Source organism: Hippoglossus stenolepis, chromosome 16 (genome assembly GCF_022539355.2).
Source record: "Hippoglossus stenolepis isolate QCI-W04-F060 chromosome 16, HSTE1.2, whole genome shotgun sequence".
NCBI lineage: Eukaryota > Metazoa > Chordata > Actinopteri > Pleuronectiformes > Pleuronectidae > Hippoglossus > Hippoglossus stenolepis.
The window spans coordinates 21,381,214-21,406,353 of record NC_061498.1 but is presented as its reverse complement, the minus strand read 5'-3'; the positions used below and the strand labels follow the sequence as shown (position 1 = coordinate 21,406,353).

Genomic DNA, 25,140 nt, shown 5'->3' with positions numbered 1-25,140 from the left:
TGTCTGCTCATAGCTGTTGAGCAAGAATCTTGTCTGGATCAGGTGTATATATATATATATATATATATATATATATATATATATACACACATATATAATGCTTTTGAAACTTTCTATGAGTTACATTAATTGATTGTTTGGGTTAGGGTTATTTTGGTGATAAAAATAAAAAACTAGATAAACAACCATGATTAGGTGTTACATTTATCATTGAAGGCTGCCATTAAAAAAAGAATGGATTGTTGTGTCAAAAAATGTTATATTCCTCCACTTATCTTCTAATACCTACCATTGTCATTATTTTTTTGTCTATAAAAGTGTGACAAATGTCCAGTTTAACTTTACAGAGCTTGGAACTTCTACATATTGTTTTTGTCCAATCAAGAGTCTCATTCAAACTTAGGATGGTATTAAATTAATTTAACAACAATATCTCTTTACATATTCTAAGCTGCGACCATGATTGGTACATTGGCACTGTGAAATAACTTAGAGATTGATCATTAAAAAAAACCGGATACTCCTTCGATAAATTAATTTTCAGATTCAGTATGTCGAATAAATCGGATCGTCTGTCATGACCGTGCAGAGGGTGAATGAGCAGTTTGTTGTTTATGTGTTATGTTTTTATTTCCGGGTTTTTCCAGTTCTGTGTGTCTGTGTGTACTCTTATTTTGAAAGGAGTCATACGGAAGTGGGACTCTCTTCTGTCAAAAGTAAAAGTCTCAGGACGTCGCGCTGTTTGTTTCTCGGTGAGGGGTTTTATTCAAGGTCTTTGTTTGTTCAAGCTCTTTGTTTTCACAGTGTGGATGTTTATTCGTCACACACTTACGGACACGTTTAGCACCTCGTCACTTCGTGTGTCTGTAAGCTGTGTTTTCACATCATTTACATACGGGACTGTGGCTGGCTAACAGTTAGCGCGCTAAGCTAACTATTACGTGGTTGGTATTCAAGACAGCATATTTACTGAAATCCTCGCCTTTAATAGCGTATTAACTTTGCAGAACTTGTGTTGTTTTGATTCAAACTTTAATTCGTAGTCAATGTGCGGGTATTTGTTGGTTTTTGTCCCTGGTAACGTTACACAAACAAAATGTTAGCTAGTCGAAAGTGGCTTACTAAAGTTGGCTAAGTATTCCGTAGCTTTGCTAACCTGCTCAGTACTCTAGCATACAGGACTCTACTACTAACAATGACGGTGGTCCTCGCACCTTGTAGCTAGTTGGGTAGCTAACTACTTGATTTAAACGCAAGGTTAAGTATTGCACTTGACTGTACTTTACAGATGTACAACGGAACACCACTGTTTTACATTCATAATTTGAAGTTTGTTTATGAAATGAAAGCTCAGCAGGGTTGCCAGGTCTGTGTGGACAAAACCAGCCCAAAAAACCGACCTCAAAATTATGCCACTGCCAACCCGTATACCCGTATGACAGCATAAAAACACATGCTTTTCTGATGTTATGTACCAGCATTAAAAGCAGTTTACTCTAAACAGTTCTTTAACCAAAGTCATAGATTAACCTTATATAAATAGACTGAATGTATTAGCATGAATGAGTTTTGGCTTTCTTTTTCCTCCCTCACCCTGCCTTTATGACTTGAATTAGCTGCTTACATGTATATATGCATTTACTGTATGGAGTTTGGTCAATGAAGGTTTTGTATGTTAGGAGGAGTAGGATTTGGTTTTTTCTGTATCCTGTCAGTGCGCATGTTGCATCAATTTGCATCAACAGCTTCCTGGTTCTTCAGTGTGTTGTCCTCTCCTCTTTTTCTAGGCCACAAGACAAAGATGGCTTCAAGCAGTACAAGCAGTGAGGAAGAGCAGAGCCTCAGAGAGTGTGAGCAGTATGTGCAGAAGCACAACATTCAGCAGCTGCTTAAAGACTGCATCATCCAGCTGTGCACGGCGCGGCCCGAGCGGCCCATGGCCTTTCTGAGAGACTACTTTGAAAAACTCGAGAAGGTGAGTACGGATACATACTGTATGACAGCTAAGGCCCTGAAACCCCATTACAGTCATTTGTTTAGTGCAAATAAGAAAATATTCATCAATTCAAAATTGAAGGTCTTGTTGCGGAATAAAGTTCCATGTGTTGTGTTTTTCAGTCTTTGTTTTGTCATCACAGCTTAACTATTCACAGTATAGTATACACAGTCACTCAGGTGTGGTTTTGTGTGTTTGTTGACAAGCAGGAGGAGGCCAAACAGATTGCTTCACAGCAGAAGTCTAGCTCATGGTCAGACTCCCGTGAAGATGAGGTTTCTCCACCCATGAACCCTGTGGTGAGGGGTCGGAGCCGGAGAGGAGCCATCAGTGCTGAGGTGTACACTGAGGAAGACGCAGCCTCCTATGTCAGAAAGGTCAGTCGTGTGTCAAATGTTGCATTCACACACTGTCTGTCATCAAAGCTGCACAAGTCAGTTAGATTTTATATTAATCTATTGAAGACATGTGCAACATGAAACAGGTTGTTTACAGAGGTGCATCCACAGAGACTGATTAGCAGCTCTATGGAGAATCTACCCTTGTCAAATAGGGTTGGGTCATGGTTTTTCGAAAAGCATTAAATAATTAAAAAATATATATTTTAATCATCTTGGCATTAAAAAAATATTAGTCTCATGTTTTTACTTGCAACTTGTAGAAAATAATGCATCACAAGGGCCAGATTCCGGTGTTATTGCCCCAAGAGCTGTTTGCAAACCACCATTATAAAAAGCATTTAGACATTACTACCATGTAGCAATAAGTTGTGAGTGGTGTTGTGAAATTAGTTGCTATTGTAAGGTTTGCAGTACAAACTCAGCCAGGTAACGCTAGAAAATCACAATTCTACCGTGTGTGTGTGTGTGCGCATAAAAATTGGAATTGGTGCCTCTCAACCAATAATTGCTGTAAAGAACAGATACCAGATTGTACATATTTAAGTTAATTACCTAAAGGTTTTATTGAAGGGGTTGTAAACTTTGTACAAACTGAGGTTTTTTTGGTTCTCAACACGTTGTAGGGACTGTTCACATCAAGTTTCAGTCATTCAAACTGTAAGTTAATCAATGTCTTCATCCCTAAAAAAATGGCCTATTTTCGTTTACTAGTTACCTTTAAACATTTAAACTTCTTCATAGTGACATAAATGGTCGGTTCACTAGTATGCTACAGTATCTAATGCAACATTGTTGTTCAACATCAGAAGTGTGACATGTGAGGACACAAATGGCCATTGAGAGTATTATTTTGGTTTTGTATTGGTTGGTTTGAATTAAGAGGCGGTGTTTTTTTTTTTTACCTAAGGTCATCCCAAAAGACTACAAGAGCATGGCTTCCCTGTCCAAAGCCATGGAGAAGAATGTGCTATTTGCTCACTTGGACGACAATGAGAGAAGGTAATGGGAGCAAGCACTCCAGTAGTGTGTTAATAAACTTTCTGACAGTCTCCAGCTAATCATCTCATTTTCCCTTACTACTCTTGCAGTGACATTTTCGACGCAATGTTTTCTGTCAGCTACATTGCCGGAGAAATGGTGATCCTTCAAGGTGAGTTTATGGAATCTCAAGTGTTATGAGATTCTTGTGTTTCTCTTATTTTCATTCATTCATGGAACTCTTATTTTCTCCTGTTGCAGGTGATGAGGGAGACAACTTCTACGTTATTGACCAGGGAGAGATGGACGTAAGAACCCTTTCTCTTTCATGTTTGATAGGGATCGTCATCTCTTGCTGTTTAGCTAGATGTACTTTAGTAGTTCAGAAAGGGAAAACATTAAAGCATAATTAACAAGACTACAACCATAAATATTTTCATTCTGAGCTTATTCTGAAGCCCAAAATATGATAAATGCAGCTTTAACTTCATTAAACAGCATGTACTTGTTTTGGCTTCCATTGTTTGTCTGGTATGCTGTGTAATGAAAATAGTTTCACCATGTGATTTTAATCTTTTAAGGGGAAAATGTCATTGTCGTCAAATTATTTTAATAGAAATACCTCACAAAGATTTTGTTCTTAAAATATTTGTTTGACAACTGTCAAGAGTCACATTTGGACAAATGATTAAGAGAGAAGTGAAGAAAAAGCTGCTCATTTAACTGGCATATGAATGTTTTGTTAATATGTAGCCTTGAAGAACAGTCTTGACGCTCACACTAGTATTATTCCGACCATCATATTGTAAATACAACATTTGTCCCTGCTATGTCACTAGAAAGAGCAGCACCTCTCTGCTCCCTGTCTTCTTACAGGTATATGTGAACAGTGAGTTGGTGACCGGTATTGGTGAGGGAGGTAGTTTTGGGGAGCTGGCTCTGATCTACGGGACCCCCCGAGCAGCCACAGTCCGGGCCAAGTCCAATGTCAAGCTATGGGCCATCGACAGAGACAGCTACAGGAGAATACTGATGGTAAGCTGTGCAGTGCTGCAAAGTGACAAAAACTAAACTAACTATGTCATAAAAGAATGAGTTTGATTTTGAAATGTTGAGATATAAACTGTCACAATAATTTTCCTTTTAGGGGAGCACTTTGAGAAAGCGCAAGATGTACGAGGAGTTCCTCAGCAAGGTGTCAATCTTAGGTGAGAACTTAGCTCTTTGGTTTTGTCTTCTTCACATTCGCTGTCTTTGGCTAATAAATCCAAATGAGAGAATACATTGACCTGAGTGTTGTTCCTGGGCAGAGTCTCTGGATAAGTGGGAGCGTCTGACGGTGGCTGATTCCTTGGAGAAGGTGCAGTTTGTGGACAGCCAGAAAATAGTGGTGCAGGGAGAACCTGGTGATGAGTTCTTTATCATCCTGGAGGTACAGAGTACTAATAATGTTCTTTATCTTAAGTGTCTCTGTCTACTGTAACAGTATCTAGTTTGTCCCAAACCGGTCGGTGGAGGTTGTTTGGTTCACCATGTGAAACAAAGATAGTCCAACTCTCTCATTAGATTTACACACAAAAAGATTGAAAACGACTGAAAAATCCCATTGATTTCTGGGATATATAGTTCAAGATGTCTTTGTTGTGTTTTCAGGGGACGGCAGCGGTGCTTCAGAGACGGTCAGTGGATGAGGAGTTTGTGGAGGTTGGCAGACTTGGTCCGTCAGATTACTTTGGTAAGTCAGGCAAAGTCATATGCATTAACTACATGTTTGATCAAAACAGACTCTTAAGCCCTGGTCTAACTGTCCAACATCTCTTTCGCTCAATATATATTAAGAAAAATATGCCACAGGGAAAGCTGTTTTTTGAATTTGCAGGCAGAGGCGGGATGTAAAACATTAATTCAGTGCGGACATCACAAGTTTTTGTTTACAGCATATCGACACAGCAACGTTGGTTCTTATCACCAAAAGCTCTCTTCACATCTTTGTCTGTGTTTTCTACGTGTATGGCACCGCTCTTCATCCTGAGATGATTGCTTTGTTGTAGTTTTTTTCATTTTTGCATCTGCCACGTAATCAACACACCCACTCGCTCGCTGTGAATCCTGCGGAGGATCTCTTACTATGTTCTCGCATGGGCTCATATGGACTTTTTGCGGACTTTATACTGGGGGGGCTGGCTGGAGAAAGTCCAGAGGCTGTCACTCGGACATTTGCGTTCACACAGGAGAATGTTTGGAGGATCAGTGCATGTCTGACAGCAGCTTTAGTTTGTCAGCTCACCCCCGACATTAGAATGTATCTCCTGTGACCACTTGGGATCAGGTCTCACTTCTCTGTGCTATATGCAAATATACATGTAAATCATTTCTGTTTGCAAAGAAGTTGCTTTCAGCAAGTGACTGGAGATAACTGATGCTCATTAACTGATTATTAATTTTTAACCATCAAGAGTAAAATTATCTATTTGGAATGGACTTGTATCTGTTTTACAGTTTGCTGCTCCCATCTGTTAACCTTAAATCCCTGATTAGCATCAGCATCAGTGCTTCTTCAGTCACTGTACTCTGCCATGTAGAGCAGCACAGTATACGCATGCTTACATTATCTTTGAAATTAGATGCATGGTGTGGATTTAAAACTGACAAAAAAATACCATAAATATAAATGTGGACACCATCAGCAGTCTGATATGCCTGTGTGATCTGATTAGAAGGTGTTCTTTCTGTGTTTTCCAGGTGAGATCGCCTTGCTGATGAACCGGCCCCGCGCGGCCACTGTTGTTGCGTGTGGACCCCTCAAGTGTGTGAAACTGGACCGGCCGAGGTTCGAGCGAGTCCTGGGTCCCTGCTCTGACATCCTGAAGAGAAACATCGAGCAGTACAACAGCTTCGTTTCCCTCTCGGTCTGATCTCGTCTGATGCAGGGTCCATCAGCAAACATCTGCTACTCTCTCATATGTAACCACACCCTCATGATCACTTCCTATTTATTGTAGGTTTTTCCTTTGTAATCAGAAGATAGACTGCGTTGTTGAAGCTGAAATCCCAATACCAAATAGGTGTGTGCATACACGTAGAACATAAAACTGAAATGAAATAATGGTGGTGTTCACACTGAGCTCAGAGATCAGTCACCAGTTGATCCAAGGTAACTTTGAGCCGATAAAGACTGGTCATTTAAAAATGCTGTCAGGTCAGTGTATTTATAGAACACATATTAAAACAGGCTGAAGTGTAAAACATTTAGACAGTTACAATGAGAATATTCATATAAAAATCCGCAAATAATCAATACAAAATATGAACTGTTGTATTGTCACAGTAAAACTTCCACAGTGTGATGAGCATAACAACAAATGTTATGATTGGCTTTGCAGCATTGAGTCAAACACGTGAAAGTGTGAATGCAGTCAGTCGGCTTGCTGTGCACATCTTAAGACTTCAATAAGATACAGTGACTGATGGTTTCATGCTAAATGAGGAGGCTTCATGTTTTTTAAGCTTTTTTTGTGCTGCTGCTCTTATCCGTTTGTCCCGATGCTTTGTCACGTTAGCAGAAGGGTTTGGGGGGTGGCAGTGTTGGGTCAGTTAGACAACCGCATTGGTCCAGACTCTAAAATGTCAGACACATTCTCTGTAACATTCGTTATCCGGGTGCCCCTCTGGATGAACTTTAGTAACTGGTCATCTTCTGACTTTCATCTACCGCCATCATCAGGTCAAAATGTTCAAGGTAATTTGGTGAACATGCTAAACATGATACCTGCTGCACACCTGTAACATTGCCACTGTCAACATATTAGCATGTTGTCATTCGCCTCACTAGCATAGCTGCAGACACTTAAGGCCTGGGTTTGTAGTTTTTAGTTTTTTTATATCTATTTTTATATGTTGTTGATTTACCTTATAGACACACTTTTCGGAGTTGCCTTGACACTGACATTCTCACTTTTCCTGCATCTAGTCTAAGAGTTTGACAGAAGTACCAGCGGTACACCCACAGTATGGGTTTTTTAAAACCATTTTTTAAATGAGAAAATGCACAATTATATTCAGATTAAGCTTCAGATTTAGCTTAACCACTTCGGTCATTTATCATTCTGTCTCATGGTTTTCATTACTCATTGCTAATTGGAAATGTAGCTTTGATTTCATCATTTTGTGTGTAACACACCGGTTCTTACATTTCACTGAGCAATTTTGCATCATTATTTAATTAATAATAGGGTGAATAAGAGTGAGGACATTTTCAAGTACATCTTATCTTTGTTTTCTTTCTGCTCTTCAAATGTGATCCCCTCATGTACAATGCTCCATATTTACTTATCAGTTTCTGCTAAATGATTCTGCAAATATCCCTTTAACTCCACTGACCTGATCACAGTTGTTCTATTTAGCCCTCTGCTACACATATATAGGAGTAAATAACTATATTTTTGCACATTTTGTGATACACAAAACTATATTATGGGAAAGAAAATGTTTATATCCTGGTAAGTTCAGGGTTTGTGTGCGTCTTATCCCATCATTTAAAGAGAATGTAGGTCAATACTTACAGACACCAACACCAACAACAAAACTTAAAACAAAAGGTTGGTCTCTTTTGACTGCCATTTAGATGAGAGCTGTGGGTGATACATGTATCTGTCAGTGTCAACCATTTTACATGGAAGACACCATCATAGCTATGTTCCAAATATAACTGAGTTCCAAATTAGACCTAAAGAGACGATGCTGTGGAGGTTTTGATTTGTTCAGTTTAAAAAAACAAAAAACTAAAACTTTGTATCAGCAACTGAAAGTGGGTTCCAAAGACGTTAATTGGCTTTGTGATCATACGTATCAGTTATGATGAACTCACGTTTTAGGCTGTTAAATGTAACCGTATAAATTAGCATGAATTAGTTGAAACAATGGACTTTTGAATAAGGATCCCAGTGAGTTAGTTGTGCATTTACCTAAAGTTGGGAGACTTGTGAGAGACGGATTAAAAAGATAATTGTCGTTATCATAATATATATAAATATATATATATATATATATATATATATATTCAGACATTTTTTCAAAAGTCTACAAAGGTACAGATACAGCCATACAGGAAGTTTTGGCTGAACTTCATTACATGACCACAGAATAAGTGAAGAAGAGGTTGGATGTCTTGTTTGGGACAGACTGCGCAGTGGACACATTCCAGATGATTTTAACACAAACTGAGCTCCACCAGTAAACTTGCCTTATGCTCTCCACTGATCCTTGTCACTCTGTTTTGTTCTGTTACATCTTCTTATCCAGTGTTTTCTTACATTCCCTCAGAGGTCATTACTGCAGCCAGTGCAGGTCATGGTTAGTTTTTGCCTTGACATTTATTTAGTTTGATGTGTTTTTGTGATAAATGTGCATCCAGAGTGTTGAACCTCTCCAATCTGTTCTTGTTCACTAGCATTGCACTCGTTGGCCATGTGTACGGTATGGTGTCATCTTGACTTTGGTACTGTATTATTTATTTTAATCATTACACTTCGAGTATTTGTCACTGAGTGCTGTTTTCACACATAGGTAACACTGCGCTGTGCTTAGTGAAACACATGCAGCAGTCTGCCGTCTCAGAGGACCAGTGTTTTTTTTTACAGTTTGTATGCCTTCCTTAGAGTGATTGGAGTGACTGCTCTTCAATGTTCCTGTGTTTCTCTGTAGGACTTCCTCACAGCAGGTCAAGCAATAAAAAGATCAGTGTTTTCAACGTGTGTCTGTGTACTTACTATTGCATAATCTTGAGGCTCATATCCTTCAGTGCACCCAGGTTTGATCCGTTTCTGAGGGGTTTGTACTTTCCATACATATTTCCTTTCCTTTCTGCTTCCTCGGCTGCAGTTCAGAGGAAAATGTACTTTTTACTTTGGTGCATTTATTCGAAAGTCATAGTTATAACTGCACGTCTGTGATCAGATAATGAGACTCAATCAATAAGAGCCGACATCACTTGACATCCTGTAAACAAAAACATAAGTTACCTCTGCCTGCCAACGCTCCAGAGATATGTGTGTTGTGAACCTGTCTGAGTGGAGAATCTCCTTCTGTGTCAGCATGTGAGGCAAACTCCAGCCCCCCAGGAGAACGTCTGTTCACTGCATGTCAGTCAGACGGTCGGTCGGTCGGTCGGTCGGTCAGTTCCCCTCTGGAGCAGATCGCACAGCTGACTGGCCCTTTAAAAGCGTTCGTTGGTTTCCGGAACCCTTCGTGCTCCAGCCCCTCCACTCGTCCAGTGGCAGCAGATCCACTGATGACTGTAAGTGAAGCAGCAGCAGAAGAAGCAGGTGGCGGCACCTTATCTCTCTGAGTCGACATGCAGGCCATCAAATGCGTGGTGGTGGGCGACGGGTGAGTCCATCTCATGAGCGAACCGACAGGAGGCATGAGTCGGCGTTCACTGTTCTCCACCCTGAGGGGTGGGTGGGTGAGGGGGCGTACAAATCTGACATGAAGTGATGATGATGAACTGGGATCGATCAACACGTGAGGTTTAATGCAGAAGTAATGATTTTAAATGGTGTTTGTTCATTATACTTCATTGATCATCTGCAGTGTGTGTGTGTGTGGGTGTGGAGCTGCATGCTGTCTGTTTTCTCCAATGATGTCATGTTGTCACACCTACTCAGCAGATACACTGATCATGCTGCTGCAGTGTTGGAACCTGTCTACACTGTCAGGCCCATATAAATCCACCAGAAACACCCTGTTTCATTTTTCTGATGTAGCATCGAAAGGTTTTTACATGTTTGGACCTTTATGTACAGTCTATGGTTTGAACTTATTTACAAGTCACCAGATGTGGAAGTTGACAATGTTTTAAAAAAAAGTTTGAATACTGCTGTCACTGTCAATGTCGGCCTATGTGCAGTCATGTGCTACCCTGGGCTCCAGGGCTCCTCACACAAGGAGGTCCATGAGGGCGTGGCGACGTTGTGAGATGCTCACTTCAAACACGACAGAGGGCTCGATGACCTCCATCCTGGAAGGCCCAGTCACCATCAGCACGCAGGAGACCATAGGCCGCTTCTTGACAGATGGATGAATAACCAAAGGCTACATTGCCACAGTGCTGGGTTTCTCAGGCAGACTCCCAATGGCAACCAAGCTGTCAGCCTAAACTAAGGAGCAATCTGGACAACTTTGAGGCAGATCCTGAGAGATTCACAACCGTGGATGAGCTTGGTCATCCTCTAGACTTCTCTTCCATTTCCTCAGACCGTGCTGACTTGCAATTTACAACTACCTTCAGCAGAAATATCACCAAAGTTATTAGCTTCAAACTGTCTGTATAATCATTTAAAGAGTGAACATGTATGTTATTGGGGCTCTATACCTCAGGACATTGATGAAACCAATACATAGGAACTACAGCTGTCTGTTGGATTAAAACGTTCAATGTTTCCTGCTGAAATTTAGTGGAGGAGAAGAATATAGCAGCATATAATCTAAATATTTAAGTATAGAACAAATACCTAAAAATGACAGTACTTTAAATACAGAGTAACACTCCACCACTGCAGTTCACATAAATTACACTACTGCAGTATTATTTTCCATCTTTCTGCCAGTCTGTAGTAGTAGATATATCAAACTTTCAACTAGATTTTTAAAACTTTCCCCTCCATAACCAATGGGGACAAAATGTGTAAGGACAATGAGTTTGAATTAATAGGAAAGCAGAAATGTTCTTCTGAAACAGTTTTAACCATCCATGCATCCTCCTTTTTGTTTTTTAAATGTCATCCTTGGGATATTTTAAGCCTTATGTTGAACAATATGAATTTGCTGCTTCCACAGAGATAAACTTGTCTCATCCTTATCTGCTAATGCCAAATCTTAGCATGGCATTATCAGCGGAGTGCACTCTTTTCCTCTGTCTTCCCTGGACTTCCCTCTTATTTTGTGTGTGTCACTTGATAAAGAAACATCTCACACGTTGTTTTTACATGACGTGTGAGATGTCTCTCAGGTCCATAGGATTAAGCGAGGTCTATTCAGTTGGTTGCAATCTGCAAACTCACCACTAGTGGAAGTATCAGGTTACACTTAGAAACTAAATGTTTATTGGCAGTTTCTAGCAGGTGTGGCTGTTTTGTTGTGGGGATGTGAATACAGAAGGATATATTATTATTGCAGTTGGAGAATTAAAATCACATTTCATTTCACTCAAATGATGGAATGTTATAATGGGGTCATATGACAAAATAATGTTAAAACCTATATTTTATGCATGCAAACAGCAACTTCCTCTTTACTAACTTTGCTGATTGCTTGATTGGACAGAGCTAATGATGTTTCCTACAGATTTGCACATCTTCTGTTTCAATGTTGCATTCCAATGTCTTAAATCGATAGTCACTCTGAGCTTCAAAATAACTTTCCGTTTAAATTCAGTGATGGATTCATCAACATCCGGTACAACCAGGGAGAGTTATAGTATACAGAGTCCAATATACTCTGAAAACAAAAGGAGTTTGGAAAAACACCTGTTTTTCTCAGTAGTAGTAACATTAAATACAGGCATCATTTACATTATTAAGTATTTCATCTTCTGACTTCTGTCTCCTCAAAGTGTTGACTAATGCCATGTGGATAGAATCAGTGGATAACTGTCGCAGCACTCCAGATTCTGCTGTAATGATGCTGTATGTATCACTGTGTGTTATTATCCTCTGCTTTTTCCAGTGCGGTGGGTAAGACATGTCTGCTCATCAGCTACACCACAAACGCCTTCCCTGGAGAGTACATCCCCACTGTGTGAGTACAGCTGCACCTTCTCATTCAGAAACTTAATTCATGAAAAAGGTGTGTATATGTCTATATACAATAACTTACATACCAAGCTGCTTTGTCTTAAATCTCTAAGCTTTGACAACTACTCAGCAAATGTGATGGTGGATGGTAAACCTGTCAATCTGGGCCTCTGGGATACAGCGGGGCAAGAGGACTATGATAGGCTCCGCCCCCTGTCCTACCCTCAGACGGTACACACACACACACACGGTTGTACTCCTATCTTAGTGAGGACATAATACATTCCCTAGCCCCTTACCCTAACCTGAACCACCCAGATCAAATGCCTAACCTTAATCAGAATCAGGTTTCATTGCCAAGCAGGTTTACACATACAAGGAATTAGCTGCGGTGTATTTGTGCAAGTATAAATATAAAAAACTATTAAAATAGGAAACAAAAATGAAATATGAAAAATACTCTAAGCAGCAGGGGAGGGATTGTGCAATATGTTGTAAGTAAAAACTAGAGCCTGGACTGTGCAGTACAATTAGTCTATTATTTCTGTGAACTTTCCCTTTAACCCTCAAACAGCGCATTGAAAGAAATTTATGGTCTATGTTTAAAAAATAGTCCTCACAAAGATATAAGTACAGGAACACACACACACACACACATAAACAAATGTCTGAAATAAAGTGTGAGTTTGTTACTCACAAGCATCTCTTTTAAATCTACAGGTCATAAACGTGTGTTCAAATCATGTTTAAAAAATGCCTCCACTCGAATGTCACTTGTGAAGGTTTTATGTTTAAATGTGGGTTGTCCTTGTCGCTGTAACTCTGTGTCCTCTCTGTACAGGATGTGTTCCTGATATGCTTCTCTCTGGTGAGCCCTGCCTCCTTTGAGAACGTCCGAGCTAAGGTGCTGATCTGTCGACTCATTTTCAATATGAAGATAACAAAAGAAATTCCACTCACTGTACACAAGTGATATGCTGTACCGCTCACAATGAAAAACACAGAATCCCCAAATTCCCTCCAGTTTCACTGTTGGTGATGGTGAACTGTGAACTTGGTGCTGATTTTCAGACTTTGATGGTGAACTGAGAGGAATTTCAGGCCCAATAACAAAATGTGACGGTGTCTTGAATCGAATGAGTTGTAGTCACATGTTAATAGATTGCTTGCAGTTCTTTGCCTCATAGTGATTCATAATTCAAGAGCATGGCCTTTCATATTGAGAGCATCATTTCTTTAGATACTCTAATGCCTCCCCTCAAACCCTCTGCTATTTCTCTCTTATAACTCCTGCTCTTTAGTAGATTTCCTCTGCTCTTGCACTAAACTGTTTGTCTGCGCTCTGAAAAACTGTGGCTGCACAAACCTCTGTGTTTCAGTTTAAGTCCTCCTTACCCTCACACTACTCCCAGATTTTGGCTGTTGCTTGTGGATTCTTGTGAAATAACCCCATCATAATTACTTAACCAGTAAAATACCAGGTATGAAGTATATTGTGACCAGCACAATCACATTATGTCTTACAGCGTCCCTCATGGGCTATCACTGTTTTGCCAGGGGATCAGTTCTGGGGATCAGTCATCAACATGGGTCATATTTGACTTTAATGGTGCTTTGTGATGATTTCTCTGTGACCATTCTCTGTGTGATATGAGGTCCATGGAGTGAGGTGTGTCTTTGGTTTGAACTTTGACCTCTGCGTCGTTCTTTGCAGTGGTATCCAGAGGTTCGTCACCACTGCCCAAACACACCCATTATCCTGGTGGGCACCAAGCTGGATCTGCGGGACGACAAGGACGCCATAGAACGACTGAGAGACAAAAAGCTCTCTCCCATTATCTACCCACAGGGTCTGGCCATGGCCAGGGAGATCGGTGTGTACAGAATGTGTGTGTTTGTGGGTGTAAATTATAGAAGATGGTGTATATTTTTCACAATATGTACTGTACCATTTCTAAAGATTCTTTTCACAGGAAAGTATTTTGGTTTTCCTCTCAATTCTGCTACTTTGCTAAGATGGCAACTGTTTGAAGAAGCGTAAAATATTTCACACAAATCTTTTGACTGTTCAAAAGTGAATCAGGGGAAAAGGCAGTAGTTTAGTTAGTTTTCAGCTCTTTATTCAACACTACCTATACAGGTGCATTCAGTATACATGTTCAATAAAACCTCCTAACTCTGACACATGCCAACCAAGGTCTCATCAAGGCCAGCTTACTCACCTCAGGATGGCACGGTGGCACAGTGTTTGTGGGTGGAGTTGGACATTGCATGTTCTCCCTGTGTGTGTGTGGATTTTCTCCAGTACTCCAGCTTTCTCCACAGTCCATACAGCAAAAAAGTTAACTAATTGTCTATACTGTAGGTGTACATGTGAGTGAGATTGGATTTGTTTTCCTTCGGGTAGCTGTGCCTCAGTAGGTTGGTGGTTCGGCTAAACCATGCAGTGTCATTCCGGAAGTGTCCTTGGACAAGATACTGAACCCCCAGCTGCCTGTTGGCTAATGCCGACAGTGTGTGAAATGGTGTGTGATTGAAAGTGGTTGAGTGGTTTTGAGGTGGCCTTTCACACAAGAACAACGCAGCAGGAGATTCTCCGCTCAGATGTATGACTCAGCTTTTTAATCCTAAAGTATTACTTTTATTTAGTTTTGGGTTTTTTGTGCATTGGAAGCGTCATCAACACCTCTCGCTGACGGTGAATCCTACGGAGGATCTCCTGCTGTGTTTCTGTGGACTTAATACTAGGTGGCTGGCCGGAGAAAGACTGCAGAAGCTCCGGAGGCCCTCACTTGGACATTTGCGTTCACACATGCATCCCCTGCGAGGAAAGTCCAGAGGATCTCTGGAGTTCAGTGCATGTTTGAAAGCTGCTTATATGTCATCTGCTGCTGACCTGCCCAGGGTCTCACCAATGTCAGCTGGGATTTGCTCCATCTGCTTAAAGTATGATTGGTATAGATAATGGATGGATTACTTATCTCATGTATATTGGAATGGAGGAAATAGAAAATGATAATTAAGATCAGATAAAAACATGTTTTGGGAATACTTGGTGGTGTAGGTGAACTTTTCATGCTTTTTTGACTCCATGTTCTCATCTCTTTGGCTGTGCTAGGTGCAGTCAAGTACCTGGAGTGCTCTGCTCTGACGCAGCGAGGGCTGAAGACAGTCTTTGACGAGGCCATCCGAGCTGTGCTTTGCCCCCCGCCGGTCAAAAAGCGAGGCAGGAAGTGCACAGTGTTCTGAGGGGGAGGAAATGGGAGATAATGTCACCATCACCAGGATGGACTGGTCTTTGGTCAAGTCACTCAAGCCATACAGGAACTGATTTGAAACACAACCTATACCTGCAGTGTACAGAAGAAGTATGTTACCTGGTAAAAAAGCAGGCTGATGAGTTAGTCATGGCAGATTTAGGCCTTTGTTTTGGGTTCAAAGATAAATTCTGTGTGATTTATGCCTTAAAAGAATGATTTTAACATATGATGGCCTGTCTATTCGATATTAGGACAATGATGAAAGAAGGACTTCAGCAAAAATATCTTGCACTCTCTTGTTAACCTGTAATTAAAACACAAATGTTTTACAAAACAAGGACAAAAACCTAATGTGTATCCTCCTTTTGCACACCATACATTTTACGTCTTTATGTAAGCTGCTTTACATGAAGCATATTGTTCTGTAATCAACTTATTTTTGTGTTTTTTTGTACTTGGATGGTTTCAATTAATAACTTGACAGTGTTTGTGATCGTGGGTAAGTAAACGCTGTGGAGTGGGTGGAAGTTTTGTGTTGTGAAACAATCTTATAACAGCCCAATATTTGTCGAATTTTCTTTTACATTTGTGATACAAGTTGACAAATGACAAAAAACAGTTTTTTGCCTTTTAGATGTTTCTTCATGTACATATACATAAACACACAAAAAGTGATGAACCTGACTTTGATTTATACATGTACCTCATTTTCACACAACTTCAAACTTTACAATTTGACAACAAACATGTCCAAGAGACGATTCAACAATCAACAATTTGTAAAGCAACGCTTCATAACAAGAAAACACAAGCAAATTCAGAGAACATCTTCACGATGATAAACACAACGAAAATGGACAAATGCATTTGACAGTTGTGATTGCATTCAGAATATTTGCAGCATATGTATTGTATTGTAGACTAGAAAAGCGCTATATAAATACAAAACCATTTACCATTTAAATTTGTTGAAGTTGCTGTCTGAATTGTGTTTTGTCCGTTTGCATGTGTTCTCATAAGTTGTAGTGTGTTGAGGTTTCAGGGCCACTCCACTCTGCATGGGTAAGGTCGAGACCTTCAAATATTATACTAAGCAACCCAACAGATCCCACAATGACCAAACACTTGGATACACTGGAGGGAAAAACTCCATTTAACAGGGGGAAACTCAGTATATTCTGCCTGCTTTTTGCAGATTTGTAAATTTATTAGAATTTTTTTGCTGGGGAAGAAAACTTTTGAGTGTTGAAGCTGCACCCCAAGGAGGAAATGATCTGCTCATTGATCACCAGTTATATGAGTAAGATTCCCCCTGTGGAGTAAGGCACATAACTGTCACAGTGTGAATCACGTCAGCACACTGCTGTAAGCATGCAAGAGCCATTCATGTGTGCACTGCAAAACACGACAAATCTGTGCTTTCAAATATGATTGTGTTAAGAATAAGGCAGGTATACTGAGGATTACATTTGCACAAACTGGATCTCTGATTCCTTCATTTATTGTTTTCCTTTTACTTTTAGAATTTGTTTGGTTAATTTCTTTTTGATAACAAAAAAATCTATATTTTCTGGCACAGGCCTTTAGGTTCCAACTGAAGATCTTTTTAAAAAAGGTTCCGTAGGTTTCTAATGCTTCTGGGAGCTGTAGTCTTAAGCAAATGTTATTTCAACATGACTGAACATGTCGCCTAGTGTATAAGTGTAGTTTCTGGACAACAGTCGAGCTCTGTGGCTGAGAGGAATATGATATATCCAGCTTTAGAAACAGACTGAATACTTTTTGATAGGCTCCAGATAGTATCTCATAATAATGAGATAGTAAGTCATAATTATGAGATAGTAAGTCATAATTATGAGATACTAAGTCATAATTATGAGATACAGATTTTTATTTTCTTCATCACAGTGGCGGAAATGGGCTTCCATATATGGGCGAAACACAGACTTCTGCAGCAAAGCTCACAGTTTGAGGAGCTCAGAAAAACCCTGGACAGAGTCAGGGAGGAGCTGAGGACAACCCGAGTTCAGGCTGACGAGGCTGAGAAGGAGAAACACAACCTGTAGCAGAAATATTCTCATATCAAAGAGAAACTGCAGAGGCCAAGAAGAAGAGCAAGATGCTGACAGAAAACAAAGAGAAGAGGCTGCAGGATAAGATCCAGTTGTTGCAGGCAAAGATAGAAGAACTGGAACTGGAAGTTGCTTTTAGCCAAGGAACATCATTCTTAGAAGCTCAAAATGGCAAACGGCTGAAGGAGTTACAGCGACGACACAACATGTTTCAACAGATCCTCCTGGACGGCCAGGCTCCTTTCAATGGTCAACCTGATTTCCTTGGAGGTTTTCCTGTGCCAGCACTCCTCGCCCCGACACACACACATGTGGAATGCCCCAGTGAATGAAAATACACAATCACAAGTGGGGGGAGAAGTATTAAAACAGTGTAGTTTTGTGTGCTCCTTTAAGAACGTAGGTCAACCCGGCTCTCGAAACCATGGAAACGTTTTTTGAAAATCTGAATTTCCTCAAGCTGTCAATGGATTCAACTGATACATTAGATACTGATATTAATCTGGATGAGATCAAAAAATGTATCTCCTCCTTTCCCAATAATAAGACTGCAGGACCAGATGGCTTTAGCATTGAATTCTTCAAAGTATCATCTCTGCTTTTGTGCATGTTGAATCATTCTAGGCTGACCTCTATGCTGCCGCCCGACCTGACCCTACACAGACTATTATTCCAGTGGAAAGTTACACAGCTTTTTTTACTGATGTTTCACCTATTTGTAATAGATGTAAGTCTTTCATCTGTAACTTAACACATTCTTTCTGTTCATGCAGTAAACTTTACACATACTGGAAAAGCATTTTTCATTGTTTCTCAGAGGCTTTTGGGAAGCGTTGGGAATTAATCTTGCAATTGTGGAAAATGGACTCTGTACCCTAATATGATTTATGATTGAAAGAGATGTGAAACACATTACACCTGGAGAGACTGATATTTTATAATGAACAGAGAGGAGGGGTGTTTGATAAGATATGGGACCCCGTACTGACATTTTTTCAGGGCGTGGTCTAGTAGGTTATGTCCGATGTAAAGCACCTTGCTGTGTAGTAGTATCCTTGAATTTTTTTCTATGTATATACATACACCTTAATACTTTAACAAAAACTGCTTTTCATTATTTTGACTATGACTGTGGCTACTGTTATTACCTAAGATGTGCTGTGTCTGTGTGTTTTTTTTTTTGCTTGTTTGTATTATTGCCAAAAACAATAAACAGATATTTTTTAAAAAACTGATATGTGCTGCTGTGCAATGGCAAATCTCTCTTCTTAAAGCATTGTATGGATTGAAATATCTGGTCAGTAACCCATCTACTTAATGATTAGGCATACTGGCTGTGTTACAAAAGCTTTTGCTCCAAATATGACATAGTTTGCACACATGTTCAGTTTGATAAAATGATCAAAGCGATTCCTGTTTCACATAGACTACTATTAAAAAATATAGATAGACTGAGTGTTACAGTATTCCCATGAGTGGATGTAGGGGTGGTGTCTAAGGACCAGGAGATCAACTGTTGGACCCTGATGCAGTTATAAAGACCACTGTCATCACAAATGAGAAGAGTTAACTGCAGTACACCTGACAACGCTGCAATGATTGACCCCTTTGCAAAGAGGCTTCTCCTACTGATGTGTGTCTGTGGAGGGCAGTTCCATACAACTGACTCCTTAAGAGCCTGCTCGGATGTACAGAAGCCTGGACAGAGGTAAAGACACATGAGAGACCAGTATAAAAGAAGAGATTCACAGCATCATCACCCAGAAGGAAGCATCTTTTTCTACCTTTTATCACTTTTATCACTTTTATCAACATAAATAAACAGATGTCATTTTCATCATCAGCCTCACTAAGGCAACCGTGAAACTCTCATCTCCAGTGGTTTTATGTTTCTTTCTTCTCCAAGAAGTGGTGTTCGTGGTAACTGGCATGTGTGCGCAGCAGCGAGGAGTGCTGGCACACGAACACCTTCAAGGAGACCAGTTTGACCACTGAAAGGAGCCTGGCTGTCCAGGATGATCTGTCGAAACTTGTTGTGTCGCTGCTGAAGCTCCTTTAGCTGTTTGTTGAGTTTGGCCTCTTTCCCTGAAGATGAACGTTTCTTGGCTGCAGCTACTTCCAGTTCCAGTTCTTCTATCTGTGCCTGCAGCAGCTGGATCTTATCCTGCAGACTCTTCTCTTTGTTTTCTGTCAGCGTCTTCCTCTTCTTTTGGGCCTCTGCTGCCCTCTGCAGTTTCTCTCTGATATGAGAATATTTCTGAAGCAGCTTGTGTTTCTCCTCCAACCACTCAGCATCGTCAGCCTGAACTCGGGTTTTCCTCAGCTCCTCCCTGACTCTGTCCAGGGTTTCTCTTAGCTCCTTAAGCTTTGAGCTTTGCTTCTGAAGTCTGGTTCTCAGTTTCTGCACTTCTCTGCAGGCTGACTCTTCACCTTGCTGGGCACCACGAAGATGTTCCTCCAACTCATCCTTCTGAGCATGATCTGCAGTATCCTGCAGCGCCATCTGCTGTTCCAATGCAGCGAGACGGTTCTCCAACTCCAACTTTTCCTTGTGCAGAGCCACAGTTTGGCAGCTCTCTTCCCCACTGGCAGCCTGCACCCTCCTGACTGTCTCCCTCTCCTTCTCTACCAGGATGTTTTTGAGTTGCTCCTCTGCAGCTTTTAGCACTTTCATATCTGCCTGCAATGTGTCTCTCTCCTTCTCTACATCTACTTTAGAGCAGGAGAGGGAGTTGACCTCTTTCTCAGTTTTGTGCAGTTGCACTGTGAGCTGGCTATTCTGCTCCTGGTTCAGATCAAACTTGCTCTCCATCTGCTCGAGCTGCAGTCGTAGAGACTGATTCAGCGCCTCTTGTGACTTCACTGAAGCCGGAGACTTTAAGAGCTCTCTGAGCTGGACATGCTGCATGTTCTCAGCTTGTTGACCCAAGTTTTCATTCTGGGCCCTCAGGTCTGCCACCGCCGCCTCCAGCCCCTTCAGCTGGGCAAGGAGCTGGACTCTCTCCCTCAGCAGAACCTCCACTCGTTTCACATCACACAGTTTGTCCAAACCCTGATACTGAGCCACCTGGTCCTCATTCCAGTTCCTGTCCAGGATTTCTCTGAGAGGCTGGTTTGTCTCTATCAAGTCCTTTTCAGAGTACGACAGTGTCCTCAGTTGCTGTAGCTCAACAATCTCTGCTTTCTGTCCCTCCAGCTCCTCAAGCTTTGAGCTTTGCTGCTGAAGTGTGGTTCTAAGGCTCTGCACTTCTCTGCAGGCTGACTCCTCACCTTGCTGGGCACTACGAAGATGTTCCTCCAACTCTTCCTTCTGTGCGTGATCTGCAAGATCCTGCTGCACCCTCTGCTGTTCTAATGTGGTGAAGGGGTTGTCCAACTCCAATTTTTCCTTGTGCAGGGTCACAGTTTTGCAGAACTCCTCCCCATGGGCCGCTTCCACCCTTCTGACCATCTCCCTCTTCTTCTCCAGAATGTGTCTTTGCTGCTGCATTGCAGCTTTTAGCACCTCCATACCTGCCTGTAGATCATCCATCGGCCCCTGCATTGTGTGTCTCTCCCTCTCCACATCTCCTTTCGAGGGGATACACTCTAGTTTGACACTGGCAATCTCTGGCTTATGTGAATTCTTCTCCAGACTTTCAACCTCGCAGGTAGAGTTGCTTTCTCTCTCAGCTTCGTGCAGTTGCTTTGTGAGCTGCTTATTCTGCTCAAGGCTCAGATGAAGCTCACTCTCCATTCGCTCCACTTGTAGTCGCAGGGACTGACGCTCTGCCTCCAGTAACTTCACTGCCGCCTGATACTCTGATAGCTGTCTGATCTGGACACTCTGCCTGTTCTCAGCCTGCTGATCCAAGTTGTCTTTCTGGGCTTGCAGGTCAGCCACCTCCTTCTCCAGCTTCTTCAGCTCAAATTTGAGCAGGGATTTCTCCCTCAGCTGAGCCTCATCTCCTTTCCCATCACACAGTGGGTCCGAACCCTGGTACTGAGCCACCAGGTGCTCCCTGTCCTTCTCCAGGCAAGTGAGCGGCACCTCATAGTGACTCCTCCTCTTCTCCAGCATATGAGAATGTTCTTCGCTCTGGTGGTCAAACTGGGACTTGATGAAGGTATTCTTATATTGCAGCTTGTTGTACATAGATTTGTACTTCTCTGTCTCCTCTTGTTTGTTGAATTTCTCTTGAACTGGAGCATTCATTTCTTGCTTCACCTGAGTTCTGAGCAACTCCAATTGCTGAGGGGTCACCACCCACGGTCGGAGCTCCTTAAGCTCCCTGGTTTTGTCCATCAGCTCTCCTTGCACCAATAGCAGCTGCACTCTCTCCTTCTGAGTCTGTCTGTTGCTCAGCAGGCGTTCCTGTTCTCCGTGCAACTGCGTGAACCTATCCTGCAGGCTTTTGTGTTCAGCCTTCTGTATTTGATAGTCGGTCATGAGATTTTTGTAATTCATCCTCTCATGAATAAGCATCTTCTGCAACTCAAACTTGCCCAGAGGTCCCAGAGGTGCCAACTGGCCAAGGGCAAACAAGGTCATCTCACCTCTGCTGAAAAGCTTTCCTCAGTCAAGAGGAAAATGTTTGATGGTCCTTCAGTAAACTTGTGCTGTGAAAACTGACCTGCTGAAATGTTTTGCTCAATCAAGAAGAAAATGTATTATTGATCAAAGGAATATGTTGCACTGCCAAGATCAAAGACACGTAATGATGTCACAATGCAAATATAAAAGGAATGTATCACACTTATATCACACTATCACACTCTTATAACTGTAGATCTAACACATTAGATGGCGGTAATGCACCTTGAGAATCTCTTCTCCAATAGACCAAACAAAGTGGAGCAGCTCAGAATTCACACCACATTTTCATCAAGTTTGCTTAAGGACCATCATACATTATGAGCTCTATTCAGTTAAGCATTTAAGCAGAAGTGATCGTCCACCCTCAGCCAGTGGGCGCTTCTGGTCCCAAAACTGGAGCCTGTTTTGGAGAACTCAGCAGCCATGCCAGTGTTGTCTGCCGGGCTGGGTTAAGCTGAGATCAAGCTGGAGAAGATGCTTATGGATCAAAGGATTAAATGTGAAAACTTTGAGGCCAACAACCAGATATGGAGGGTTCAAAACAAATGCCTGGAGGATGAGTTTCTACAGGTGCAAGGAGAACTGAAGCACTTCACACAGAGTTCAGGAGCAGCAGGAGATAGAGGTTCTGGTCCGTGAGAGGTTCAACAAACTTGAGGAGGAGACAGAGAGGTACAAGTCTATGAACAACAAGCTGCAGTATTAGTACATGTTACTATAATCCCAGTTTGACCACCAGACAATAGAACTGTCTCATATACTAGAGGTGAGGAGGATTCACTACGTGACAGAGTTCTCTTGCCTCGAGAAGGACAACGAGGCCTTTGTGTCTCAGTACAAGGGTTCAGACAAACGAGTGGAGGTTCTGCAGAGGGAGAAAGTCCAGCTCCTTGCCCAGCTGAAGGGGCTGGGGCAGAGGTGGCAGACCTGAGAGCCCAGAATAAAAAAACTTGGGTCAACAAGCTGCGAATATGCAACCTGTCCAGAACAGAGAGCTCTTAGAGTCACCGGCATCAGTGAAGTCACAAGAGGAGGTGAATCAGTCTCTACGACTGCAGCTGGAGCAGATGGAGAGCGAGCTTCAACTTAACCAGGAGCATAATAGCCAGCTCACAGTGCAACTGCTCAAAGCTGAGAAAGAGGTCAACTCCCTCTCCTGTGAAATTGACAGTCTGAAGAATTCACATAAGCTGGAGATCACCGACGTTAAAATGCAGTATATCTGCTCTAAAGTAGATGTAGAGAAGGAGAGAGACACATTGCAGGCAGATATGAAAGTGCTAAAAGCTGCAGAGGAGCAACTAAAAAAAAACCTGGTAAAGAAGGAGAGGGAGACAGTCAGGAGGGTGCAGGCTGCCAGTGGGGAAGAGAGCTGCAAAACTGTGGCTCTGCGAAAAGAAAAGTTGGAGTTGGAGAACCGTCTCACTGCATTGGAACAGCAGATGGCGCTGCAGGATACTGCAGATCATGCTCAGAAGGAAGAGTTGGAGGAACATCTTCGGGGTGCCCAGCAAGGTGAAGAGTCAGCCTGCAGAGAAGTACAGAAACTGAGAACCAGACTTCAGAAGCAAAGCTCACAGTTTGAGGAGCTCAGAAAAACCCTGGACAGAGTCAGGGAGGAGCTGAGGAAAACCCGAGTTCAGGCTGACGAGGCTGAGAAGGAGAAACACAACCTGCAGCAGAAATATTCTCATATCAAAGAGAAACTGCAGAGGGCAGCAGAGGCCCAGAAGAAGAGGAAGATGCTGACAGAAAATAAAGAGAAGAGGCTGCAGGATAAGATCCAGCTGCTGCAGGCACAGATAGAAGAACTGGAACTGGAAGGCGCATTTAGCCAAGGAACATCATTCTTAGAAGCTCAAAATGGCAAACGGCTGAAGGAGTTACAGCGACGACACAACATGTTTCAACAGATCCTCCTGGACGGCCAGGCTCCTTTCAATGGTCAACCTGATTTCCTTGGAGGTTTTCCTGTGCCAGCACTCCTCGCCCCGACACACACACACGTGGAATGCCCCAGTGAAGGAAAATACACAACCACAAGTGGAGATGTTGGATGCCTAAGTGAGGCTGATGATGAAAATGACAAAATGTGACAAAATAAATATATATATATACCCTATTACATACAATAGTATGATTCTCTTGTGAAGATCACGTTTTTGTTGAGCACATCAACATTGTCGTCGGTTCTTGTTACCACAAATGCTCTTGACATGATGGTTGATTTCATCTGGAGATATTAGTTTTCATTTAGTTTTTTTGATTACTGCGTCTGTTAAATGTTAGAAACGTCATCAATCCCCCAACTTGTGGTGAATCCTGTGGTGGATCTCCTGTTGTATTCACACATGAGCTCTTCCAGAGTTTCTGCGGACTATATACTAGGGAGCCAAGCGGAGAAAAACCACAGAAACTCCAGAGGCTCTCACATTCACCATACACCTGAACTTTGGAGATTCTTCTGAGGTTCTCATTTTAATTACAATATATTTTTATTTTACATAAATTTACATATATACAATGCCTACTCACATATTCCACCACTACTTTCTATAAATTCAATCGTCTTCCCTGCTCCCTTCATTTCTATCAGACATTTACTTTACTTGATACAGTTTTTTTCCATTTATATTTTAATTATTTTTAGCATTTAACAAACATGCTTGAATGGGTATTCAGATGATAAACATAACATAAAATAATATTAATAAAGGCTAAAAATAAAAACAAACAAATACACAAAACAATGCAGAATAATTAGTTCAGTCAGACAACTCACGTTCAAACGTTTATTGCAGCAGTAGATCAGGTTAGCAGCAGGTTAGCAGCAGTGCGAGCAAAGAGGATGATGGGAAATGTCTCTCTGCTTAAATAGACCACCTGATAAGGTGGGTGTGTATTATAGATGGTTGTGGAGAGTGAGGTACGTCACGTGATGTATGTCACATGATTGGAGCAGTGCAGCTCGAGTTGGCTGCCTGAACTAGCTCGCAGGCGTCGCTCCATTTCTGAAATAAAAGAGAAAATAAAATGAATAAATTAAGTCGGAGACGATCAATAAA

The 25,140-nt window shown here is 41.6% G+C and overlaps 3 protein-coding genes and 1 pseudogene across 4 annotated transcripts; 3 read left to right on the top strand and 1 right to left on the bottom strand.

Moving 5' to 3' along the window:
* The first annotated feature begins 774 nt into the window (after positions 1–774).
* Positions 775–9,124, top strand: prkar1aa (protein kinase, cAMP-dependent, regulatory, type I, alpha (tissue specific extinguisher 1) a). Of its 2 annotated transcripts, none has more exons than XM_035180417.2 (11): positions 775–944; positions 1,788–1,975; positions 2,203–2,373; positions 3,305–3,396; positions 3,486–3,547; positions 3,637–3,683; positions 4,252–4,410; positions 4,523–4,583; positions 4,686–4,807; positions 5,029–5,110; positions 6,118–9,124. In XM_035180417.2, exons 2-11 carry the CDS (start codon positions 1,802–1,804, stop codon positions 6,288–6,290), a joined length of 1,143 nt encoding a protein of 380 aa, XP_035036308.1. In that variant the 5' UTR covers positions 775–944; positions 1,788–1,801; the 3' UTR covers positions 6,291–9,124. The 2 variants fall into 2 exon arrangements, with proteins under 2 accessions (XP_035036308.1, XP_047199771.1); XM_047343815.1 differs by having other exon boundaries at positions 776–944; positions 2,206–2,373.
* A 475-nt stretch (positions 9,125–9,599) lies between these two features.
* Positions 9,600–16,103, top strand: rac3a (Rac family small GTPase 3a). Its single transcript, XM_035180419.1, has 6 exons — positions 9,600–9,762; positions 12,100–12,171; positions 12,281–12,398; positions 13,009–13,071; positions 13,882–14,041; positions 15,286–16,103. Exons 1-6 carry the CDS (start codon positions 9,728–9,730, stop codon positions 15,414–15,416), a joined length of 579 nt encoding a protein of 192 aa, XP_035036310.1. The 5' UTR covers positions 9,600–9,727; the 3' UTR covers positions 15,417–16,103.
* Positions 16,104–19,348: 3,245 nt separating this feature from the next.
* On the bottom strand, positions 19,349–22,030 carry LOC118123387 (centrosomal protein of 83 kDa-like). Its single transcript, XM_047343887.1, has 2 exons — positions 20,611–22,030; positions 19,349–19,860 (listed from the first exon to the last, which is right to left on the bottom strand). Exons 1-2 carry the CDS (start codon positions 22,028–22,030, stop codon positions 19,349–19,351), a joined length of 1,932 nt encoding a protein of 643 aa, XP_047199843.1.
* A 399-nt stretch (positions 22,031–22,429) lies between these two features.
* Positions 22,430–24,171, top strand: LOC118123386 (annotated as a pseudogene).
* Positions 24,172–25,140: the final 969 nt, after the last annotated feature.

Excerpts from the sequence above, each read along its gene's own strand:
- prkar1aa (XM_035180417.2), top strand. The coding sequence starts at position 1,802 with ATGGCTTCAAGCAGTACAAGCAGTGAGGAAGAGCAGAGCCTCAGAGAG. Across the intron at positions 3,397-3,485 it reads TTGGACGACAATGAGAGAAG|TGACATTTTCGACGCAATGT; the intron begins GTAATGGGAGCA and ends CTACTCTTGCAG. Across the intron at positions 4,584-4,685 it reads CAGCAAGGTGTCAATCTTAG|AGTCTCTGGATAAGTGGGAG; the intron begins GTGAGAACTTAG and ends GTTCCTGGGCAG.
- rac3a (XM_035180419.1), top strand. The coding sequence starts at position 9,728 with ATGCAGGCCATCAAATGCGTGGTGGTGGGCGACGG. Across the intron at positions 9,763-12,099 it reads TGCGTGGTGGTGGGCGACGG|TGCGGTGGGTAAGACATGTC; the intron begins GTGAGTCCATCT and ends TGCTTTTTCCAG. Across the intron at positions 13,072-13,881 it reads TTGAGAACGTCCGAGCTAAG|TGGTATCCAGAGGTTCGTCA; the intron begins GTGCTGATCTGT and ends CGTTCTTTGCAG.
- LOC118123387 (XM_047343887.1), bottom strand. The coding sequence starts at position 22,030 with ATGACCTTGTTTGCCCTTGGCCAGTTGGCACCTCTGGGACCTCTGGGC. Across the intron at positions 19,861-20,610 it reads GGACTTGATAGAGACAAACC|AGGAGCTAAGAGAAACCCTG; the intron begins AGCCTCTCAGAG and ends GCTCAAAGCTTA.